We start from the raw sequence: 26,093 nt of genomic DNA, 5'->3' as shown, positions 1-26,093 counted from the left end.
TTGCCTCATTTTGACCTATCTTGACACAGTTGTTAAATGACTCTGGCTTCCCCATTGACTTTGCTTGTCAGAAGGTCATAAAAGATGATCACATGACCTTGGGACAATACGGATCACTGCAAATATCATAAATATGAACCAGTAGTCAAGCATCTGAATTTTGATCATGTGACCATGGAGATGCTGCAATGGTCGTAAGTGTGAAAAATGGTCATAAGACACTTTTTTTAGTGCCGTTGTAACTTCAAACAGTCACTAAATGAATGGTTGCAAGTCAAGGACTACCTGTAGTGCTAGAGAATAAAGGACAAATTAACTAGTTATATAAATGATGATTTATTGATAGCAAGCCAATCTCTTTAGTTCAAAGAAATTTTTAGCATGCCCTAAGGGACCATAAGTACCATTGTTAGGAAGAGGTATTCCATTATCTGCAAGATGATTTTCACACGCATTATAACTGAGCTCAATGTTTTTGTGTCAATGCACAGGTTGTCATAGTCTACATCTGAATGTGGCAACCTGTGGCCAACAAAGTGCACCTACCCTTAACATGTTTTGTATTACTCCAGATAGCAAAAGCAAAATTAGCCTAATACCTAGTTTTTCAAATGTTGGTGGGAAACAAAAAGATTTTGCTAGTCATTAGGTAAATTTAAAGCAGAAAAGTGAAAATGTTTCTGAACTAATCTAAAGGGTGAAATGGTATCTGAGGAATTAATTGTGGGCCCAAGCTCTTTTATATGAAAACTGTATCTCAGTCATAACCATACAAGCCATATAAGTATCTGCACTAATTGAATCTTAACCAATAGCTAGCTATATGATGAATCAGATAAAGGCAATCTGGTTGCAAATCTCACTCTAATCAAGATTAATCCCATCTTAATCACTGGAAACATCCTTTAATGATATGATCAATACCTGATAATTCTGCAGTAAGATGAGGCTGAGGTAGAACTCGCTAAAGGCCAGTTTCAGGTCTTTGATGTTCCTATGATGAACACGTTCCTCATGAGACAGATGGAAGACTGGCATTTTACGTTGCCGCACAGTAGTAAGACCACTGGTTTCCTTTTGTGCATCCAAAGTTGATTGCAATTCATTCTGTAGTGTAGCAAATCTGCGCTGAGCTTCTGCCAGTTTTTCTATGGAATGAAAATACAGAATATGTTTATATATTATATTAAGTAAGCTCAACATAAATAACACAGATCATGTTGCTCTTCTCCCAAAAGAGCAGGTCAACAGCTAGTATTTTATAGCACAGATGGATGCTGAAATAAAGAAAATCCAGCTGTCATTTGATAGGTTTTTTTTTTCCTCTACAAGATGATGTTGGGGAGAGTGTAGTTCATTTAACTACAATGTGGATGGGGATAATTAATTCACAATGAATAATGCAAGTATGTCCAGTTAAGTATCTTATAAACATACAATGAATATAATAGTGATATAATGAAAATGTACTGTATTTTTTTCACTATAAGACACACCGGACCATACCAGAAATTCAGTTTTATAACTAAATACGTTATAATATTACACTTTAGGAAAATTCTGTCTAATTTAAAATATGCTTTGGTTAAACAAATTAGGATTGGGAGCTTAGTTTCTTCTGCTGTCCAAAGCTGTATATGCTTGCCTTGTTCCGGGCAAATTAAAAAGAGCTTCTTAAATAGGGTAAGATAAGAACTATTGCAAAATATGGTATAGCCTTGATATAGCAATTGCCTCTTAGGAATCTGATGGACCAAAAGATGTCTGACCTGAATAAAATGTGTTGATTTTGGCAAGCTCCTTCTCACAAGTTTGGAAAAACTTTTCTTCAAACTTGGCAAAATATCTCTTTACAGTATCTTCATCTGTGACTGGGGAAACAGGAAAAAAATAGAATTTGTAAAAAGATTATTGAATAAACATAACTTTTGAGTTTCAAATAACACTGATTTTGTTGTCTTGGGTGGCATCTGTGAAAAAAAATTAGAGGAAACATTGCTCAGGAGTACATTCTACTGAACTTAAAGGAACCTATTCCCAGACAAATAGTTTATAACGCTGCTGCCTAATGAATGAATATATAATATTTCAAGGAACGATTATCCTTCCCCCTCAATTAAATGCACAGTATTTTAATTAATCATAAAATATAATAGACCATCAGTTTAATATCATATTATATGCATCTTGAAAAGAAAACAATAAATATTTATCAGAGCAATTAGTAAGAAGTACAATGAAATAAATAGATAAATGTATATCTGAAATTTTCAAAGCAACAGCTCTTTAATTTTGAGTGAAGAAGGCAGTCTATGACTACAAAATAGCTTTGCAAATCTCCCTTTATCAATGAGTCAAAGGGCATGACCTCATGTATTAATTATAAAGCCAAGGCTGGCTCTAATGGCTTCAGGCAATCCTTCTGATAAGCTAGTCTCAAAACATTCAGGGTCTAAAGGTCAGTGCTCACACTAGCTTTCCCCAAACCAGAAAGAATGGACTTCAAAGGTCAGAATTGCTAGCCACCATATTGATTGCTGAGAAGCGTAGGAAATTTCTATAGGCACCCTGATTGGGAAAATACTGATAGCTTAAATTACGCTTTAAAAAAAAGACAAGCTGAGTAACAAACAGAAAATGACAGTATTTCCACATATATAATCTCTAATATTGTTCCTGATGTAATATTCTGCATCATCTGAAGTACTTTAACCCATCTTAAAATTATTCTTAAACAGTGTGTGTCCACTTAATTTTTTTTCTGCATTAGCATGAAAAAAGAGAGACACGTAGTATTTAATACTTTTTTTAAAAGATCCATTAGCATTTGCAACACCACAAATGGTTTCACAGAAAGAAAACCAAAAACAAGATGACATATGAGCAATTGCTGTAATTTTAAAATTAAATAAACTATCTGTAAGCAAGAACCCTAAACTAGTCCTTCAAGAATTTATGGAAACAAAATCTTTTGTTCAAAGGATGAGGAATAGGTTGGTAGCAAATAATTGATAAAAGATAACAAAACTGCTATCCAGGAATAATCTCCAAACTATCAAAATAAAACAGAAAACAACCAAATGTTTGTTAAGTCCAGTTGCCTTTTGAAAAGACACCTTTGAGACATTTATGATTTAGATTCCTAATTTGTTTCACTTGTCATCTATAGTTCCCAACTAAAGCTACTGAACTATACCATCACTGAGCTACTGTCTCTCATAAAATCTGGATGACAGATCCCTATGTCTTTAACAGATTATTCCCAAACTAGTACAGCTATTTAAAAAAACCTGCATAAAAATAATCGACAGTAGCAAACTCCCTTGCAGCTCTAGGTTCTCAGTTAAGCTCTGAAATGCAACTGGGCAATTCTAAAAGATCTTCTAATTCCAAAAGATGAGGAAAGACTGCCGTTCTAAAACATCTGGGAGAATATCACCCTGGGTAAAGCTGAGCTCTTCTAACCTAGGTTTTGGAGGGAACTCCTAGTTAATTGGCCAACAAAATCTATCCATGCATAATGCTTATGCAAAGTTATACCAAAGAACTAAACAGGAGCTTGCAGATAATTTTGAGAGGGGGTGAGTCCTCCAGATTCTACAGGATTTTAGTAAAATGGCCTTATCCAACAAGCAGATCTTAAAGGACAAACCAAGGCAAAATTGGACAGCAACATAGAAAGAATAAGTCACTTTTAAAAACAGAACCATCTGGTGTTCCTGCATGTCCTGAATCATAGCTCCAACCATGTTATGACCCAATTAATTTTAAAAGAATTCTAACATTTTTAAATGAAAGCTCCATGGAGCTGTAAGAATACAAAGATCAAGGCGTGTGTATGTATATGTAAAATTCATCCATAAGTCAGGCATGTGTATAAAAGATAAACTGTTCTTTGCCAGTTGCTGAGAAGGGAGTCTTCCTCAATCCAAAACCACCATTATACCATGTTTCAGATATTCACTGATCACAAATAGTTCCACATTCCAGGAGCCTGGCTGAAGAATCAAGGCTTTTTGGAAAACCATGAATCCCACAGTTGGAGCACTACCAGTGTATATTTCATACCGTTTTTTTACTGTCTGGAACGAAAGTTAATATAAATGGTTCTCACTACACTGATCGGGGTGGGGATGTGTGGATGGGGAATAACCCAATGATGTAGAAGCCAACTCTAAATGGAGTGGCATGACATGTGATCTGTCATGAGGTGGACTTCAGACGGTTATACTTGAACAGATCATAGATCACTAAATCAATGGAATCACAACAGCATTTTGGGATATATTAAGAAACACCATTTCTAAGGAGACAATGAGTCCCTTTTCCCTGACAATGGTCTTGTATATATCTACTGATACCATCTGCCAGCTTCCATCTGGTTTGATCCCGAAACCTCACTTTTCACATATCTGTGAAATGGGCCACTGCCTCTGCTCCCATGGTACAGCTAGCAAGAAGCCAGCATACTCTGAGTCTTTGGTATAATGCAATACAATAGCAGAGTTGGAAGGGACCTTGGAGGTCTTCTAGTCCAACCCCCTGCCTAGGCAGGAAACCCTATACTGTTCCAGACAAATGGCTATCCAACATCTTCTTAAAGATTTCCAGTGTTGGGGCATTCACAACTTCTGGAGGCAAGCTGTTCCACTGATTAATTGTTCTAACTGTCAGGAAATTTCTCCTCAGTTCTAAGTTGCTTCTCTCCTTAATTAGTTTCCACCCATTGCTTCTTGTTCTACCTTCAGGTGCCTTGGAGAATGTTTGACTCCCTCTTTGTGGCAACCCCTGAGATATTGGGGGTTGCCATAAAGAAGAGGGAGTCAAACTATTCTCCAAGGCACCTGAGGGTAGAACAAGAAGCAATGGGTGGAAACTAATCAAGGAGAGAAGCAATTTAGAACTGTATAGAAGAGTTTCACCAATTCGTATAGTCTAATGTGGATCAAAGGGAAACCCATCTGAGGCCAGCCACTGAGCAGGTATAGAGCCCTCCTTGAGCTCTCTTCTTATCACCATACTTGCTTGAACCCTAACCCTAATCCTTACTTTTGCTATATCAAAAAGGAAAGCAAATAAATCCTCAATGCAGTCACCAGTCCCAGCTTCCATGCATTTGCCAGAGGGCACTGGAGAAACCATGGAGAGTTTGAATCCAACTAATATGATGGCTTCATGATGGTTTTAAAGAGGGGTAAAGGATTTGAAAGTAATAAGGAAACACCATGAGGAACTGTAATAGTAGAAATACCAGAGGAGCCAACTGTTTCCTAATGTTATTGAGCATAGCAAGATAGTGGCAAGTCAATCAAGCTTCTCTAAATGTTTCCCATTCATCAAATTTGTTTTGTTGGCAATCCAATCTAACTCCCTTGACATTCCATAGAAAGATGGATTTAAAGTTTATTTTATTTATTTATTTATTTTATCAGACTTATTAGTCGCCCCCTCTCCCCACAGGGACTCGGGGCGACGTACACAAGCAACGGTCTACGGACTACAAAGAAGGAGGTAAAAATAAATAAATACAATAATCAAAGAAGTTAAAACCCCAATAAGAATAAAAGTTTAAAAGCTAACATTGACAATTAAAATTAACCAAGGGGTGGAACAGTTGTCGAGATTATGCCAGGCCGGCTAGCCGAAACAGGTGGGTCTTCAGTTTACTGCGGAAGGAGCGGAGATCGGTTGTTGTCCTGATGTCTGGGGGGAGGTCGTTCCAAAGGGTGGGACCCGCCACAGAGAAGGACCTACTCCTGGGCACCGCCCTCTGACAGTCTCTAGAGGACGGCACCCGGAGAAGGCCCTCTCTGTGTGAGCGAATGGGCCGCAGGGATGTATGGGGCAGGACACAATTATTATTATTATTACTTGAACTTATTAGTCGCCCCCTCTCCCCACAGGGTCAATCCCGCAGATAACTAGGCCCTATGCCATGGAGCGCTTTAAAGATGGTGACTAACACCTTGAAGCGCACCCGGTAGGCCACAGGAAGCCAGTGCAGCTTGCGCAGGAGAGGTGTTATATGGGAGAACCTCGATCTCCCCATGATTACCCGCGCGGCTGCATTCTGGACCAACTGCAGTCTCCGGGTGCACCTCAAGGGGAGCCCCATGTAGAGAGCATTACAGTAGTCCAGACGAGACATCACCAGCGCGTGAGTGACTGTGCGCAGGGCCCCCTGGTCCAAAAGGGGACGCAATTGGCGCACCAGGCGAACCTGGTGGAACGTCCCCCTCGCCACGGCTGCCACATGATCTTCTATAGTCAGCCGGGCATCAAGGAGGACGCCCAAATTGCGTGCCCGTTCCACCGGGGCTAATTGTTCATCCCCGATGGCCAGCGATGGAATGTGCTGGTTGTATCGGGGAGCCGGGAGCCACAGCCACTCTGTCTTGGAGGGGTTGAGCCTGAGCCTGTTGTCACCCATCCAGACCCGCACGGCTTCCAGACAACGGGACATCCCTTCGACGGCCTCGTTGGGGTGGTTTGGGGTGGAAATGTACAGCTGGGTATCATCAGCGTACAGGTGGTATCCCACCCCAAAACCACGGATGATCTCGCCCAGCGGTTTCATATATGTGTTGAACAGGAGAGGTGAGAGGATCGACCCCTGAGGGACCCCACAAGTAAGGGGCCTCGGGGTCGACCTCTGCTCCCCTGCCAACACACATTGCGTCCGGCCAGAGAGGTAGGAGCGGAACCACCGCAATACGGTGCCTCCGATCCCCAACCCCTCCAGACGGCGCAATAGGATACCATGGTCGATGGTATCGAAAGCCGCCGAGAGATCTAATAGGACAAGGATGGAGGAACAACCCCCATCCTTTGCCCTCCAGAGATCATCCACCAACGCGACCAAGGCCGTCTCAGTACTGTGACCGGGCCGGAAGCCGGACTGGCGCGGGTCTAGATAATCATCTTCCTCCAGGTGACGCGGGAACTGTTGAGCCACCACACTCTCAACAACCTTCGCTAGAAAAGGAAGGTTGGAGACAGGACGATAATTTGCTAGCTCCTCTGGGTCCAGGGAAGGCTTCTTGAGCAGGGGTCTCACCACCGCCTCTTTCAAGGCGGTTGGTAAAAGGCCCTCACCCAACGAAGCGTTCACCAGCCCCAGAAGCCAGCCTCGTGTACCCTCCCAGGAAGCCAGTACCAACCAGGAGGGACACGGGTCCAATAAACATGTGGTGGCTCGCAGTCGCCCGCGCAACCTGTCCAAATCTTCGGTGACAACAGGGTCAAACTCCTCCCAGCGTGGAATCTCAAGACTAGCCTCGGACGCCCCCTCTGGGACACTGGGGTGGGTCCACTCCCTCCGGATCCGATCAATTTTATCCTGCAGGTATTCCCCAAACTCCTCTGCCCTGCCCTGCCCTGCAACGGGGGATCCCGCTGTCCCTGCGACAGCATGGAGCGGGTCACCCGAAACAGGGCGGCAGGGCGGTTCTCTGCAGACGCTATAAGGGTGGCACAATACTGACGCTTGGCCACCCTTATTGCCACAAGGTAGGTCCTTAAGTAGGCTCTTACCTGTGTTCGATCGGATTCGGAGCGGGAGGATCTCCACTTGCTCTCTAGGTGTCTCCTATGGTGTTTCATCGCCCTTAGCTCCCCATTAAACCAGGGGGCCCGGGTCGATCGTTGCCATCGGAGAGGCCGCAAAGGCGCAACCCGGTCCAAGGCTCTGGCGGCCGCACTATTCCACGCGGCCACCAGGTCCTCTGCCCGGGAGCGGGACAGGTCTGCAGGAGGTGGCCCAAGCTCCGCCTGGAACCTATCTGGTTCCATCAGACGCCTGGGGCGGAACCATCTGGGACAATCTGGTTCCGCCTCCCCGCGGCGGGGAGTAGCGCCAGGCAAGTCCAGTTGGAGAAATGAGTGATCTGACCATGACAGGGGCGTGATGACTAAATTCCCTATACCCAGATCACTCGTCCACTGGTCGGAGACAAACACAAGATCCAGTATGTGGCCTCTTTCGTGTGTGGGGTCCCGAACTACTTGAGTCAGATCCATGGCTGTCATGGAAGCCATGAATTCCTGGGCTACCTCGGATGCCTCTCCCGTCGACGGCAGGTTGAAGTCCCCCATCACTAGTAGCTTGGGGGTCTCAACCGCCATCTCCGCGATCAGCTCGAGGAGTCCGGGCAGGGCCGTTGATGTATGGCGGGGAGCCAGGTATACTATCAACAAACCCAACTGTCTCCCTGGGCCCCATTTCACGCCCAGAGACTCACAACCGGATGTCTGCGACACAGTGAATTCTCTCGGAGTCAAATCTTCCTGGATGATTATCGCTACCCCACCGCCCCTACCCTGGGCCCATGGCTGATGGAACACCCGGTAACCTGGAGGGCACATTTCACCGAGGGGCAACCCCCCCTCCGGGCCCAACCAGGTTTCCGTTATTCCTGCGAGGTCCGGCTCCCCCTCTGAGATCAAGTCCCTGATGAGGGAGGCCTTATTAACCACGGACCTCGCATTACATAACATCAGCCTAAGGCCCAGGCTCTGCCGATCCTGTCCACCTAGACTGCGGTTGACATTGAATATAAGAATTGACATAGAATAAGCATAACATTTATGCTCTCACCAAGGGAAAAGAAAGCAGAGCACTGAGTGGTGGCAGTGGCAGTGTTTGTGGCAAGTTAAGTGGTGGCAAGAATGGTCAGGCTCATGAATCCATGTTCAACAAACTCAAATGTCAACCCGCGAAGCAGCCAATATCGGTAAAAAGCACTCCTTCCCACAGATATCCTCCTTCTTACAGAATATGGCTGTTTGATATTCTGAGAAGGGATAATTTGTTTGTCTCAACGTGGTACGCAAATACCCCTTTGGAAAGGCTTTGCAGAACTCTGCTATGGATATGTTCCATGTGTCATACTGAAGAGAAACTGACTGGTTTAGGAGACAGTTGCTAAACTAGTTAAAGGTTACAATAAGTAGATTCTTAACTGAAATCTCATGAAGGCTTTGCCTTGAATTAATTTGAAAAGTTCATTCCACAGCTGGGAGAAAAAAACGTTTTGAAGAGACACTCTGTCCAGTCATATTGTTACAAATACAAAAGTAGGCTATACACAGCAACCACCCTCAGCCTGCTTGCAAAAATATTAGTTTAGCCAGGCTGGAATCCCTTTCAGGAAAAACAAAATCTTGAACTTCTACCAAATTCTTCCCCTGCTTTTAGAGTAGGTGGCCCAAATTTGACACTGTACTTCAATGTTAATAAACAGTATATTCTACTTTGATTAAGCCTTTTATTCCTCTATTAACATTTTCATGAATAATAAAATGGATATAATATTTAACATGCACATAATATTGTTACTCAAATATTATTAGGCTTGTTCAATTTTCAGTATAGTTATTCACAACCAAAGTAAGAACAATTTTATTCCAAATCTCTAATAGTTATAGGTGTACAAAACTGTCTTCAAGCCAAAGAGGGGTTTAAGGAAATTTGAATGAAACATTTGTTTCTCTACTGAACTGTCAAAGACACTGTGGGCAAAGACTTGTGTAGTGAAACACTTAGATAACTTGGAAAAATGATCAGAAAAATGATAATTCCCAGAAATTTATCAAAATATCAATCATCTCATAATATATTCCACAACATTTCTGCACACACAAAATATATAACTTTCCTTTGACATATGTAAATATGGGACAAAGGATAGAAACCACTGAATACAAATATTAAGCACTGAATCATCAGTAAAATAGAACAAGCTATGAAATGGTTTTTAAGGCAATCACTCACTCTCCTAGGTCAGCTAAGGAAAAGACTGTCTTCTAATTGACTTTACAAATATTAGGAAACCTTTGTGTGAGAAAAAAAATCTGCTGTCAACAGATGAATATTTTGAATTCAAAAATTTTCAGATTCAAAATTACACGCCCCCAATTCCTAGACAAATCAACTGAAATTAAATATTTTAAAATATCATTCCTTTTGAGTGGATGGATAATAAGTGAAAATCATCTCTTAATAACATAATTGAGCTGTTGCTGAGGAAAGAGCTCAAAAAACTGAGATTGAATCAGCGAGAAGACAATGTCAACCCATCCTGGATGTTATCTCCACCTAGATGGAGAAAAGCAAGAAATAACAACAAAAAAGAAAACAGGTATACTAAACTATATGCAACTAAATACAATACGTTAAATATGAAGATAGAAAGTAATGTGCATAAATACTCAGGCATTCTTGGCAAATAAATGGAGAGCTTGTTTTCTATTGGAATATTCTGGAACATGATCAAGAATAGTTGATCCCTGGCTGCTATTGTTTCAGCTACCATAGTAGTTCAACCTTCACCAAGGGATTCTTCTATTTTTGGTTCAGGACTAAACTGTAAATATCTTCTTCTGAAGTGAGAAGTGAAATGAAGGTATTACAAGTATGCCCTAAATTTTTGACTACTATAGATACTCTGCTACCTCTGAAGACAGTGGAAGCTAATATTCGATTGAGTTTAGCATCTTTAGCTTTTCATTTAGCATTGATCTTAAAGGACATCTTGTCTCTCACAGACTCTAGTGATGCTGTTAAGCAACCCAGTAGGAAAATGATCACTTTTAAGATGACAATTCATAGGGCAAACAAACTCCTTCACAGGAATGCACTGACAACATAAAGCAAAGGTTACAAATATTTTTACCCTTTCTCCAGTGCCACCCTTCCAAATAACAAACTCTGGAGAAAACTCTGAGAAAATGAATTAGCTCAGTCATAAAACATGTTTCATTTCATATTATATTTGGTTTGAGCATAACCACACTATAGGAAGTTTACGCTTAATATACTTAACTGTTTAATTTTTACTTTTCCATTGTATATGTTACATCTACTTTTGTTGCTATCAAAATTCATAATAATCATAATAAGAAATGTGGGATGGTAGACATAGGGCTCACCAGTACTTCCAAAGGCACCATGTTAAAAGAGCCCTTCTTGAAGTTTGGATAAAAGTTAAACAACAGAATTCTATGCAAATCCCAGCTTGGCTCTCTACATTAGAGGTGATTTAAACTTTATTAAATCAAGGGAAGTAGTTACATATAAGGATGTATTAAATGAAAGAGGGGAATTAAAATCTAGAAAAGAACTACAAGGAGGAGTAGAATTGGAATGGTGGGCATACCTGCAAATTCAATCACACTACATGAAATAAAATTTTATTAGGAACAGGATGAAAAGGTGATAAAGAGAACTTATCAATATCTACTGGAATATAGAATGGCGGAAGAACAAGTGAAGGAAACTATGGTAATGTGGGCCAAGAACTTTGGTTACAACATAGAACTGGATAAATGGCAAGACTTATGGGAGAGGAATAGGAAATTAATGTTAGCCACCGCATACAAAGAAAACCTATACAAAATGTTTTACAGGTGGCACCTCCCGCCCATAAGGTTAGCAAAAATGAATTAAGAACCAATCGCCGCAGTGTTGGAAATGTAATTCAGCATTAGAATCATTTTATCATATGTGGTGGTTATGTACAAAGGCTAAGGAATTTTGGTGTCAGATAAAGACATGGTTGGAAGAGATGCTAGACCAAAAAATAGACTTAAAACCAGAACTATTCCTGCTAGGAGTTACAAAAGAGAAATATAATAAACGATCAATATATTTAATGCTGCATGTTACAACCGGAGCAACATTGGTTTTTGCACAAAATTGGAAAAACAATGATATCCCCACTGAACAAGAAACAATAAGGAAAATTTTGGCCTGTGCAGAAATGGACAGGCTGTCACTAGAACTTAAAAATAAGGGTGAGTCAGAATATTACGAAAGTTGGGAAAAAATGTACCAATGGTTGGAGATGAGGAAAAAGGAGTTGAAGCAGAAAATAATGAAGATTAGTAGAATTATACTTAGACAAATAGACAAATGAAGACAAGGGATACGTTTGTAAGATCAAAGTAGCAGTGTATGAAAAGAATGAATTGTATTTGTGGTTATGTCAAAATATGTATGGAAATGACAAAGCCAGGAAGATGGCTATGGGTCCAAATTTTGGTACATTTTGTTTTCTCAAATATTCATTAATCTTTTCCAGGGAGACTTCCTGTCTTTTATACAAAGTTGAATAAAAATTTCACAACTTCAGAAACAAATAATGAATAGCCCCATAATAACTTCTGAATATCAGCATCTATAAAAAGATTAAATTAGGGAATGCACCATGTCCCACCATGGACTACCAAATTCATACTGGTTTCAAAAACTATAAGGCTTTTGCTGATTATTTATTTTTTATTTTACAAGACTCTCGGAATGTGCAATGGAACACTTAATGAGGAAAATGAAGGGCTTTTGAACATTAGCTGGTTTTAAAGTAAATCAACAAAAATCAAAGATTTGGTTAAAAATGTAAATATATAAGATCAAGAGACTGTAATAAAAAAGACTTTTTAAAACTGAAAAGAAAGTTAAATTTTTAGGGATTATAGTGACTAATATGAATCACATGCTGCTTCAGAATAAATATAATAAATTATGCAATGACATCAAAAAGATTTATTGAGGTGACAAATTACAACTATTGTCTTTGTGTAAAACTTCTATAATTAAGATGAATGTTTTATCTAGGATGATATTTCAGTATTTCAGAGAACTAATGTACCATTTAAACAGTGGCAAAAAGATATTTCCAAGTATCTTTTATGGCAAGATAAAAAGCCCAGAATTAAATGTAATTAAAAATAAGAAATATAAATTAAATTAAATACAATTTAATTCTCACAATATTAAATAACAGAATAAATAAAATAAAACAAACTCACAACACCACCACATATCTCAAGTATAGTGCCACAATATCACATGACTCCCATATTCTTACATTTGCTGCATTCACGTCTATCCTAGCCCAAAGCCTGGATAAAGAGCCAGATCTTCACAGTTCTCTGAAAGGTTAATAGGGTGAGTGCCCTCTTGAGAAGACTGACCCACATTTTACAGTATATATAGTAAGATCTGATTGCTTCACTATGTTAAAAAGCATACCAAGTCCTTGTCACAAGAAACTAACTCTATCAAAAGAGATGGGGTTTCCATTTAATTATGTGAGCAGCATTTCTTCTTGTGCTAGTTTATATTATTCAAACGTTAACATAAATTTTAAAAAATCAAATACTGTTCTGGAGTTCTTAAGAGGAAAAAAAGCAAATATTTCATTTGTGTTTTAGACAAAAAAAACCTTAATATTTCTTCCCTTTTACATAATATAGCAGAAAACATCTTTTCCAAGTCAAGTAGAAGTCTTCATATCATTCAAAAATAAGGAATGTTGATCTTAGCTCCCTCTCCCTCTCCCTCTCACTGAATGTGTGTGTGCGCGCACACACACGCATCAGAAAGAGATAATGCTATAGGTATACAGTACTGTATATTTATAGCTCCAAAATCACACTTTTACTATTTTTATCTCACCTTGGTATTAGGTTCATACTACTCAGCAAGCAAAATATGTACTGTGTGCAATAGGTACATCTGTAAATAGCATTGTCAGATGTAATATTGTGAACCCTTTTCATAACCATTTAAACAATTCAAATGCTATTTCATATTCTTTTAAACATTAACTTAAATCAGAGTTTTGAGATTTTGCTTTAGGAGGCTGCTAAACATATTTGTACATCTCCTTCACCTAGTAGAAATCTTGTATTATTTTATTCAATGTAACTTGTGTGACAATTAAATAATCTCTCTAAGATGTTAAGTTTTAAGATACAGATTAAGTAGACAGTGAAAATATATTAAAGTATAATTAAGAAGTAAATGATAAAACTTATATTAGTTAATTGTTAAGATGGCATATTTCTGTAACCAAAGTGATATTTACTCTCACAATAAAGTTAAGCCTACTTAGACACAAAATTATTATAATATGCAACTGACTTTTTCAAATCATAATTGTGTTAAAATAGGGCATGGTACAAATTATTTGCTTAAATTCTTGTCCATAAGTGTATCTCATAAGACATGTCAAAATAGATACAACTGTGTGCAACCTGTCCCAATAAATCTTCAGACTTGTGCAATGTTCTACAGCATACTTAGAATCTGAGGGATTTTCTTTTTCTTTTTTTTAATAGCTGAATCCCAGTCAGAGGCACTATTATGGGCAACAGTGAAAAAGTCAGAAAGGCAGGGCACAGCACAGAGACTTGTTGATCTTAACCATGAAACTTTTATATTAAAACTTGTTTAGACATTTGTTATATTATGACAGACTTCTGCATATGGCCTCGTTCTTCAACATTTTTCAGAAACAACTCGGTTTACAAGTATAGAAATTTAATAAGTTATGAAAAGATATTGTATCTTGATATGGTCACATTAACAGTATAAGCTTAGGTAAACAAATACTGAGTAATGAGTGGCCTATTTAATGCAACAGCATGTTCGTAAATCATAACCTAATGGGAACTCAGACTGCTGTACATTCTGTACTCTTTCTTAACTTGCCTAGAACTTTCAAGACAAATTGGAACCTTCGCACATAACATTTAAGGGCCAATTTATATAAAAAGAGGGGATGTGTAGAAACACAAACAGATAAGATGGATAAAAGCAATTTATTCCAATATCTTGAAGTTCTGTTCAAAATACTAGTAACTTAACTTAAATAGTGAAAAACAATTTTACTTACTGAATGTCTTACTAGAGTAAATCCAATATGACTTTTTGTTACCATTTTTTGAATTATAAATTCAAAATCTAAAAGCTAAGTTTTTATTCTGAAAATGTGTATTTGTTAACAATCTGGCAGTGATATGAATACATTGAACTTACTTAAATTATATTGGCAATATGGGCAGCATAGTTCTTTATTTTATCCTTGAAACAACTTACTATAATTAACATGAATAAGGAACAGTCAAATATAGAGAGGATTCACTACACTCCATCAATTAAGGTAGTTAAATTACTAGTTAGAAAATTTTAGGTAGACAAACTGGGCAGCTAAGTTTTGAAGTTGGCGCCAGAAATCATAACACTCCAAGCCAAAAAAGCCAACATTACAGTAAACATGTCAGGTATGATCTGCGTCAGGCACTTACTCACCTGATTTGGAATTTCAGCAACAATGACGCAAACTAAATGAAGGGGTTTTCTGGAGTAGTTTATACTGAACAGGTGAGTTATAATTAAGAGTATGCTGCTTTTTTAAGTCCAGAATTTTAAGAAAAACAGTACAAATGCATTCCCCAAACAATAGGGGGGGGGGGAGATGTATCAAGATTCCAAGTAGCAATTGAGATATTTCCCAAAAGAATGTTCATTTACCCATTTTTAAAAAAATATCATAATTCTTTTTATTTACATCATATTCAGCAGCTATTTCTTAACATCTGGACTGGAATAAAATAATTAAAAAACATGAAAATTCACACTTGCAGAAGTAGCTTTTACTTGATAGCTACATATACTCAGACATTCAATATGATAGCTCTCAACTTCAAAACAGAATAGTTGATAAAGAGACAGTTAACAGCAAATCTTGCACATTGCATAAAGAATTATTATAGATGAGAAAAATATGTAGAAAATATTCTGTTCTAACATTACAACTGCAGCAGTGAATACATGTTTTCCAATATTGAGAAGTGACACAATTTTAGGCAATAAAAATGAACCCAGCCCTTCAGCATTTTTTCTCTTAATGAACATGAATTTAAGAAAAAAATCATATAGGATTGACAAGCAGTATGATTGCCTCCATTATGTTATAAAAGTTGTACATTTCTGATTGATGAACAAGCTTAGAGTAATGGCAACTGTAACAAAAGATTTGTGTTATGACACCAAAGAAATTTATCTTTCATGAGTGCATGCAATAAATTTCCAGACCACTTGAAACACACCCTTTAAAAATGTGTGCATGTATGTGTGTCTTCCAAAAATAGATCATTTCTCAAATCAAGTTTATATCTACTATTTTGAACAATATATTCATCCTGGAAGAAAGCAATGGCAAATCACTTCTTTGTTGTTGCCAAAAAAATCAACCACCTTACTGGAATGTTTATCTATGAAATAATAAAACCTGATCTTGACTTGAAGGAGACTTTACCTTTAGTATGAAAGCATTGACGTAGTATGCTTTTCAAATGCACTTATGTTATCAAAAGAAATGACGCTTCAATTAGTATTATGCTTTTTTAATTGGCCTCGTAATTCTGAAATTTCCTCTGAGTGGGACTATGACAGCATTTAAATAATGCCTGCAAACAAATAATATCCTGGAACATGCTGTTCTGATTGCTCCCTTCAGGTTTTTTTATAGATAGGCACAGCTAACAAACTGGGAATCCTCCCTTGTTCTGAAGAAATTATAGATTATCCTTGGGTTGGAGGGAATGGGGGTTCTGAGATAAATCCATCAGTGTCTCTAACTAATAAAATGCAAATGAACTATTCCATACTTCTCTATTTGCATCTGTTTCCAGAAAGAGTCCATAGAAGTACATAAGAGGAACCTGTTTCACCACACTGCTGGTTTTACAAAAGAAAGATCCAGAGCAGCGCATACCATCATATTGTTATCACATTTATAAGCCTAAAATAGAGCAGCCCAATCAGTATTTTTAGGCCTTTTCCAAAATATTGATATCTGCTCAATGCCAACATTTTATCTGCAGAAGGAATTCCGATCCAGTATAAGCTTCAATTGAAAAGGCTTAGGTATCTTATTTTTAATCATCTAATCCAGCAATTTAAGAAAATCAATTAAACTCAATGTCATTTTAACAGAACAAATGTTTTATAAATAAATCAAAACACAAATATTTACAATAGCTAGGATTCTAAATCTTTTTGCCTCAGATGGATCATCCCACAGTGCAGAAATAAATCAAAATCTAGTGACTTTACATAAATGTGTGTCTGGCTAGTCAGTGAACATTTGATGATAGTTGCTGGGACTACCGTTGTCACAGTAATTATGGGGAAAATCTGTGTTGACTTCCATGGATGGAATCTGAATAATTTTCAATATGAATCCATATCCTTGCAATAAATTGCCAACTGAAAACAGGACATCTTGGAAACTTAGGTTCAGACATTTTTTTCTATATGGGCAAAATGTTGTGAGCACTCATAGATAAAACATGTTTTTCTACATGATGGGGTTTGCTTTCTGACCCTGAGATGAATAACTAATAAATTGCAACATGTTTGGGGCATATAATACTACAGTATCTATTATAACTGCTAGCCCTCTCCTTCAGAGAGGTTAGTGTCTACAAGTTTACACAGCTACCTATATAAAGTTACAGTTGATTGCACAGATATCTGTACTGTCTACAGTACTGTTAGGGGAAAAAACACCTCATTCAGGAGGAGCTATCCAAGGTCCTGTTTCATAGTGTGTTTTTCACTGGGTCTTTGTGCAGACAGTGCAGGTGCTGCAGTTGTTGCACTAGTGGCTTTTTCTTCCACAGTTTGTGCTTATATTGTGCTTCAGCAGTGTGCCTTGCTTCAGCAGTGTCTCTCTACCCAACAGAGAATTGGGTATGTGCTCATCAGGCATATGAGTAACATGACCTGTCCCCCCACGTCTGTGTTCTCATCAGTAGAGTGTGAAATGATGGTAGACATGTTCTTATGCTTAACATCCAGCAAAAATAAGTCAGCTGTAAATGGTTTGAGTCTTGCACTCCACACTTCACAGGCATGCAGAAGGATAAACTATGGCTCTGTAGACATTCAGTTTTGTTATTGAGCTATTCCTTGATGCCCCATCTCTCCAGTGCAGCACAATCTATCAAAAGCAGAAGTTGTCTCTACTATATTGCAGCTAATGTCTGCATCAACAGTCACTCCTTGGAAGAGAACACTGCCAAGGTAATTAAACCTGTCCACTGTCTAGTTTCTGCCCTTTGATTGTGATTTGGGCTCTGTGTACAATTCATGAGAAGTAGGCTGGTGCATAACTTTGGTCTTTTGGATGTTGATAGTAACTTTAAAATTGTTGCAAACCATGGACAATGACAGTTGGACTTATCTGAACTGTTATTTTGGGGGGTTTGCAGGATTAGCCAGGATTTGGTATTATGATGTCCAATTGGCCTCGAGACAGAGTTAAAACTGAAGCCACACCTCTGTGCTCCTTGCTTCTGGTTCCCAGTTTCAACAAGTCAACTCCACTGAAAAACACCTGAAAACAAGTCATAAGAGGCTCCGGGCAAAAATCCAGCAAGACCACCTCCTGTGATCTGTGAAAAAGGGAGTTTACCTTGGGGAGAAAAGTTGGATCCAGTCGCAGGACGACCCGATTATTGTGGAATGTGCAAAGATCCAACCTGGAGGACAACGCCCCTAGTTCGGAGATGTGACGGGGTGAGGTGACCACCACGAGGAACATTACTTTAAGGGTCACGAACTTCAGGTCAACCGTCCTCAGAGGTTCGAACGGTGCCCCTATCATGGCTTGGAGAACCGTAGTAAGGCTCCATGTGGGAAATCTGTGGACTACCGGGGGGCGGAGGTTGCCCGCACCCCTCAGGAACTTCTTAACAAATGGAAGCTGGGAAAGTGGAAGGAGCCCTTCTCCCCGAATGATCGTGGATAGGGCCACCACCTGCCTCCTAAAGGTGCCATGTGAGAGCCCCTTATCCAACCCATCTTGGAGGAACGCCAAGACGTGCAGTACCGAAGCCTCGTGATGATTCACTCCCAAGACCCGGCACCACTATGCAAAGACCCAGGGGGAATCATAGATCCTGGTGGTAGAACCCCTGCATGAAGCCTCAATGGTGGAGATTACCCTCTGGGAAGCTGGGCATCCCGTAGGTGCTCCCACTCAATCTCCACACGGCTAGTTGCAGCCACTGGGGCTTGGGATGCACCAGGTTCCCCTGCCTGAGATATACATCTCTCCCCAGGATCCTCCATGGATGTGACACTGACAGGCACATGACGTCCGCAAACCACACCCAGCACGGCCAGTAAGGCGCCACTAAGATGAGCTCCGCCCTCTCTGAGATCACCTTCCAAACTACCCTAGGGAGAAGGGGAAGTGGAGGGAAAGCGTAGAGCAGGCCCTCCGGCCATGGAGTCCAAAGAGCATCGACCCCTTCCGTCCCCCAAGTCGGGAACCGAGAGAAGAACCATTCCACCTGAGCGTTCTGTGGTGTGGCAAACAGGTCCACCTACGGACAGCCAAATCTGGAGCAGATGGTCTGGAACAGTTCCGGGAGAAGGCTCCACTCTCCATGGTCGACCGTGGCCCGACTGAGCCAGTCGGCTTGATGGTTGTTCACTCCCATGATGTGCTCTTCCCTGAGCAATCGAAGATGCCTCTCCGCCCAGGCGCCAAGTGCCATCGCCTCGGTTCAAAGAGCCCTGGAGTGTGTGCCGCTTTGCCAGTTGATGTGGGCCTTTGCCGCCACATTGTCGGTTAGCACCAAGACGTTCCAGTCTCGAACATGGTCCTTGAAGTGCCGCAGTGCCAAGTGAATTGCTCGCAGCTCCAGCCAGTTGATATTGTGTTGGAGGTTCAACCAGGTCCAACGGCCCTGGGCCATCTGGGACTCCAAGACTCCATACAAGCTGGCGTCCACTGTCAGGGTGAGGTGCTCTGGCTCCCTGAACTCGCAGCTCTTGTGTAGTGCCGGGGAGAGCCACCACCTCAACGACAGCTGCACTTGTGGCTTCACTGGAACCTTTGCCTCGGAATTGCTGGAGTTGGACCACTGATGCGGCAGGAGACACCACTGAAGTGGCCTCGCGTGCAGACGAGCCCAAGGCACCATGTCTATGCAAGAAATGAATTTCCCCAGCAAGTTGGAGAGCAGCACTACAGGAACAAAACGCTGAAATCTTAACTTGTCTAACTAAAGCTAACAAACTAACTTTACGATCGTGGGACAGGAACACCTTCCCCAACCTGGAATCTATGATAGTCCCTAGGTGAAGAATCCTGGTGCTGGGGACCAGGAAACTCTTATCCAAGTTCACTGAAAACCCTAACTGTTGGAGCGTAGACACTACTAACGAAATGTCCTCCCTCGCACGCTCAAATGGCGCCACCTGGACCAAGATGTTATCGAGATAACATTGGATCCCCTTGGAGGGAAACTGCCACCGCAGCCAGGACCTTAGTGAAGGTCTGAGGTACGCACGCCAGTCCAAACAGTAGGGCCCTATACTGATAATGCCTACCTAAATAGGAGACCCTGAGGTATTTACAATGTCCAGGGAAGATGGGAATATGGAGATAAGCCTCCATCAGATCAATGGAGGCCATGAAGTCATTATGCCTGATCCCCGCCAAGATGGATTTAAGGGATGCCATCTTGAATCTCCTATAGACCAAGTGAAAATTTAGAAGTTTTAGATCTAGTATCGCCTTCCATCCCCCAGAACTTTTCGGAACGACAAAGAGGTTAGAATAGAATCCTGACCCTACTTGGTCCGGTGGAACCAGTTCCACCGCCCTAATATCTAAGAGGTGTTGGATCGCCTGCCTCATGAGAGAGCGTTTATCCCTACTCTTGGCGACTGAAAATGTCCTAAAGTGGTTCGGGGGAATGGAGAGGAACTCCATGCGCAGGCCAAATCTGATGGTGTTCAGAACCCAGGCATCTGTGGTAAGCTCAGCCCAGGCGTCGGCAAAAAAGATCAGTCTGCCGCCTATGGGTGGGGCCGCTATTGACCTATCTGCCCCGGCGGTAGGGATGGCCACCTCCCCCCAGAAAGGGCCTCTTCCCCTGGGGATGGAACCTAGGCCTATCCCTTGGGTAGTGTCTATCCAACTGCCTGTCTGATCTTGAAAAATACCTGCTTTGTTTAACTTCCTGATTTGACTGATGATAGGGCTGCTTCCGAAAATAAGGTGCAGACTTCTGTTCCGACTTCTTTGCTGGCGTGGGCATGACCTTATTCTTGTCCTCAACAAGGATTGAGTCCAACGGGGCATCAAAAAGGGAGCCCCCAGCATAAGGTGATGAGGCCAGATTCCACTTCGCCTTGTTCTCAGCTTGCCACCCCCGCAGCCACAGGAAATGTCAGGAGGTCACCGAGGCAGCCAACGCCCGGGAGGCATACTTCATGGCATGCAGAGTGGCATCAGCAGAGAACTGTGCGACTGCAACCAGCTTGTTGAGATCCTGATGAGTACGCACCTCCTCCGGCGGAATCCATTCCTGCATCTGCTGGAGGCAAAGGATAGCCGGGTGGCTGAAGAACGACACTGAGGCAGCTGCCTTGATTGCCCACGTGGAAGACTGGAACATTTTGCGAAGAGTCAGCTCTGCCTTTTTATCATCGGTTTTCAAGTAATCAGCCACATTACCGGACACCACTGTAGACGTAGAAGCCAAGGCCACCACTGGAGGGTCACCTGTGGGCACCTGCAAAGCCTCAGAAAAACTAGGCTCTATGTTAAAAAATCTCCTATCACTGCTACTAGGGTTAGGAAAAGTCCCTGGCTTTCGCCACTGTTTCTTAACAACTTCCAAGGATAGCTTAGGGGCAGGGATTTCCTCCTTCGCTGGAGGAAGTTCTGAGTAAACCCAGCCCTCTGATTTCTTTTCCGGGACATCTTCCTTGGCACCTTCCTTAGTGCTTTCTGTCCCACCCTGTTGAGCTGCGGCCCTCGCCTTGCGTAGCAGAGATTTGAACAAATCCAGGGGAAACAATCCTAAGAATGCTAGTATTTCAGGCTTTGAGAGATCCTCATCATCGGACATATCTACTTCTCTCTGGACCTGATCCTCAGCCATGGAAACTTTGCTAGCCAGAGAAGGTGAAATTGGTAGGTGCAGGGGAGGGTCTCGGCCTGGCCTGAGCAGTGCTTCTCCCCTCCCTCAGTGACCTTTGCCCCAGTTGCAGGGCTTGCAGTCCCCTTCTTTAAACCAGTAGCAATTCCATGTGAGATCGCAAAGGAAATAAACCTTTGAATGCTTGCAGGAAGCTGTTCCATGTCCCTAATGAAGGAATCCTCCTCCTCCCCAACCTGTTCACAGTCATTGGGCTGTGGAGCCAAGGACGGCCTAATGGGACTATCCCCCCTTCATTGAAAATGATTCCTCAGATAGGGGCCCTGTTCTACCATGGAGTGGGGTGGAGGAGAAATATCCCCTGCATATTCTCTGACATATAATGGGGAATAACCCCCTGGAAGGGGACCTAGACCTCGATCTGATAGGTGATCTGGACCTCAGAGGAGAACTAGGCTACCCCTCTGTTCAGCCCTGGACACCTGCTTTTCCAGGGCCCTGTGCCTCCTTTCTTCATCCCTCTGTAAGGCCTTGGAAGGCTTCCCAGCAGCCATGGTCTTTCGCAGCCTTGCAGAGGTTGTGCGCCTTTCTTGGGCCCCACTGGAAGGTCCCTCCCCAGGAGACAATGGGGGGGGATCAGGCCTCTCCTCTCCATCCACCATGGTATCAGGTCGGGGCTCCTCCAGACTCAGCCCACCTGACCAGTAGCAAAAAACAGCTTCTCCCAGTCCCTCATGGCCTCCGCGCGATGATTTCAGCCGCCGGTAGACCTTTCTGGCCCCTTTTCAAGCCGCGCTGCTGCCGGCAGGGCAGGAAAGGCAGGGAGAAGGAATTTGCAGGATGACACTGGATTGTGTTTGGGAATCACTGGAACCAAAAGCAACTCGTCCTTCTTCGGCCAGACAGAGTTGAAACTGGGAACCAGAAGCAAGGAGCAGAGGCGTGGCTTCAGTTTTAACTGTCTCGAGGCCAAGTGGACATCATAATACCAAATCCTGGCTAATCCTACAAATTCCTCCAGAAAAGATATTCATACATAACTTGCTCTAAGCCAGCATTCAAAACAAAGTCATCAGCAAAGGGGAAGTCTCTCGAAAGTCTCTTTTCATTTCAGTGATAGCTTTAAGCCTCCTCATATTGATTCCTATATCCTCCATACCTGAATCTGGTTCCAGCATCACTATCTTGGAAGGCATCATTCAACAATGTCAGGAAACATCATGCTGAACAGTGTGGAAGTAAGCGCACAGCTGTGTTTGACATCATTAGTGACTGCAAAAACCTTAGAGGATTCCCAGCTGTCCAACACACTGGCCATCATGGAACTGGCATACCATCTGAATAAATTTTGGAGGGGCAGCCAAACTTCAACATTATCCTTCTCCACAGGACTCTTTGGCGAATAGCATTGACAGTTTTTGTGAAATCAACAAAGATTGTGCAAAGTTCACAATTCTTCTCCTAAAGCTGGCACACAGCAAAATCATGTCAAGAGTCCTACAACCTTTGCAGAAAGTGCATTGTGACTCTGGCAGCAAGCCCAGCTCCAAACTATTACCAGACAATTTAGCAGGACACTTACAAGAGTTTTTCCTGCAATGGAGAGTAGCAGAATTCCTCAGTCACATACTTGTCGACTGCCGTTCCTCATGCAGAGGAATGATAAATGATACATACATTTTAAGATGATACATACATTTTACAGACTATATAACTATAAAGTAATAGCAACAGAGCACTAGAATTCCAAATATGATGGATCCTGGTGCATGCTAGGATAAATATTTTAAAGAATATAGCTATAACCTCCCCCCATTTATGGGAAAAGCAACCAGAGCTAGCCTCAAACTGAAGGAAAAAGAACGTTGGTCTTACTTGAACGTGTCTTTTAAGTAGAGTAGAGGGAGGGGTCACATGAGGGTTTTGTCACAGCCTGATTGGTCCATTAGACTGAGGGAAATTCTTCAACCTTCCTCCTTTCCCATTGGCTCCCAGTTTCCTCAATGTCGAAGTTCCGCATCTGTAGTCAAATACAAGACCCAGGAACCTCCCGACCCTCCTCTAATCCCGGCCCTACAACTAACTAGGGTGGGTAGTGACCCCTCCCTCTACTCTACTTAAAAGACACGTCCAGGTAAGACCAACGTTCTTTTTTCCAGTAGAGGGAGGGGTCACATGAGGGACATACCCAAGCTAAGTCCCAGGGAGGGAAACCCCTAGGGACCAGGAGGAGGGACGGCCGCCACCCGCTGTAGGACACGCCGTCCGAAAGACGACGACGCTGACACGTACGCGTCCAGATGGTAGTGATATATTAAGGGTGTCAGGGACGCCCAGGTGGCAGCCCGACAGATGTCCTCGAACGGGGCCCTAGTGGCCCATGCCGCAATGGTAGCAGCACTTCGAGTCAAATGAGCCGTTATGTCTGTTGGGGGAGCCTGGCCTGACACCTCGTAGGCCGCTACTGTGGCTTGCCGCAGCCACCGGCCGATGGTGGCAGAAGATACCCTGGCCCCCAGGGACCCTGGCTGAAAGGAAACAAACAGGGCCTCTGACCTGCGCACCTCCTGAGGTAGATACGTAAGGCACGGCGGACGTCCATCCGGTGCCAGAAGCGTTCTCTTTCATATGAAGGGGCCGGGCAGAAATTGGGCAGGATAATCTCCTGCACCCTATGGAAAGGGGTGTTCACTTTTGGAAGGAAGGTGGGATCAAGGCGAAGAACCACCCTATCCTGATGGAACAGACAGAGGTTGTCCCTGGACGAGAGAGCGCCCAGTTCCGAAATCTGTCTAGCTGACGTGACAGTCACAAGGAATGCCACTTTCAGGGAAAGAAACCTGAGATGGACCAGACGGAGGGGCTCAAAGGGAGGGAGGGGCTCAAAGGGAGCCCCCGTCAATGCCCTGAGGACCAGAGGGAGATCCCATGTAGGGAATCTATGGATGGGGGGTGGCCTGAGGTTCATCGCCCCTCTGAGGAAGCATTTAATTAGGGAGGAATGAGAAAGGGAGTGAGGTCCCTCGCCCCCCAAAACGGTGGACAAAGCGGCCACCTGACGGCGAAGAGTATTGTGAGACAAGCTGTCCTCCAAACCCTTCTGTAGGAAGTCCAGGACGTGGGCTACTGAGGCCCTAGTGGGAGAGAGCCCCAGCAGGGTGCACCACCTAACAAACACAGACCAAGTGGAATTATAGATCCATGTGGTCGATGGCCACCTGGAGGCCTCAATGGTGTCTATGACCTTGCAGGAGAGATCAGCTGACCTCAAAATCTGCCGTTCAAGTGCCAGGCGGTCAAGTGGAGCCACTGGGGCTCCGGATGGATCAGGACCTCCTGACACAGAACGACCTTCTCCTGAGGGATCCTCCACGGTTGGGAAACCAAAAGCTGAACCAGGTCCGCAAACCACGGTCTCCTGGGCCAATAGGGAGCTAGCAGGATAACGTGGGTCCCTTCTGATACTATCTTCCTGACTGTCCCCGGGATGAGGGGGATGGGAGGGAAGGCATACAGAAGACCCGGGGGCCACTTGCTCTGGAGGGCATCCGTGCTCTCCACCGTGCGTGTCTGGAACCGGGAAAAGAAACTCGGCAGCTGCGTGTTGGCAGGCGTGGCAAACAAGTCTACTTGTGGGGTACCGAACCTCTGGCATATCTTCTTGAACAGTTCGGGCAGTAGCTGCCATTCACCATTGAGAGACTCAACCAGTCCGCTTGGTGGTTGGACTCCCCCGAGATGTGTTCCGAGACTAGGGAGGCAAGGTGTTTCTCTGCCCAGGAGCCGATCTTCAGAGCCTCCAGCCGGAGAGCCCGAGAGTGAGTGCCCCGCTGACGGTTGATGTGTGCCTTCGTGGTGACATTGTCCAACAGCAGGAGCACATGTCGCCCTTGCACCAGGTCCTTAACTGTCGGAGGGCCAGACGGGCCGCCTTCAGCTCCAGTCAGTTGATGTTGTGCCTGAGATCTGAGGTGGATCAACAGCCCATTGATCCACATAACTTGCTAGACGGCCGCCTATGGAAAGGGATGGGTTCGAGTCACTTTCCCCTGCGGAAGGGGCGGCTGCCCCCCCCCTCGAAAGGGCCGTCTGGCCTGACCTTGGAACCTGTTGTGGTCCTGATAGAAGGGGCGTGAGTACTGCCTATCCAATCTAAAGGAATTGTACCTCTGCTGATGATCCTGATCGGGGGCCCTATAGGATGACCTGCGGTAAGGGGCCGGGCAGGCCTCCACTTTATTTGCATTGGAAGGCAGGACCTTCTTCTTATCCTTGTTCTCAATTAAGATTGGATCCAGGGCCTCCCCAAAAAGATTTGGCCTGAATAGGGGGCCGCCGCG

At 42.9% G+C, this 26,093-nt stretch overlaps 1 protein-coding gene across 1 annotated transcript in view; it reads right to left on the bottom strand.

Moving 5' to 3' along the window:
• Positions 1 to 26,093, bottom strand: part of XPR1 (xenotropic and polytropic retrovirus receptor 1) — a 107,177-nt gene that overhangs the window by 60,255 nt on the left and 20,829 nt on the right. The window contains exons 3-4 of the mRNA XM_081946842.1: positions 1,770 to 1,871; positions 925 to 1,148 (exon numbers count right to left, since the gene is read on the bottom strand). Coding sequence (XP_081802968.1) covers positions 925 to 1,148; positions 1,770 to 1,871 — 326 coding nt within the window. The remainder of the gene's footprint in view (positions 1 to 924; positions 1,149 to 1,769; positions 1,872 to 26,093) is intronic.

The sequence above is a fragment of the Natrix helvetica genome (genome assembly GCF_964273705.1).
Source record: "Natrix helvetica genome assembly, chromosome: 3".
NCBI classification, from domain to species: domain Eukaryota; kingdom Metazoa; phylum Chordata; class Lepidosauria; order Squamata; family Natricidae; genus Natrix; species Natrix helvetica.
Note: the sequence above shows the minus strand (reverse complement) of the source record. Positions and strands in the feature narration are given on the sequence as shown.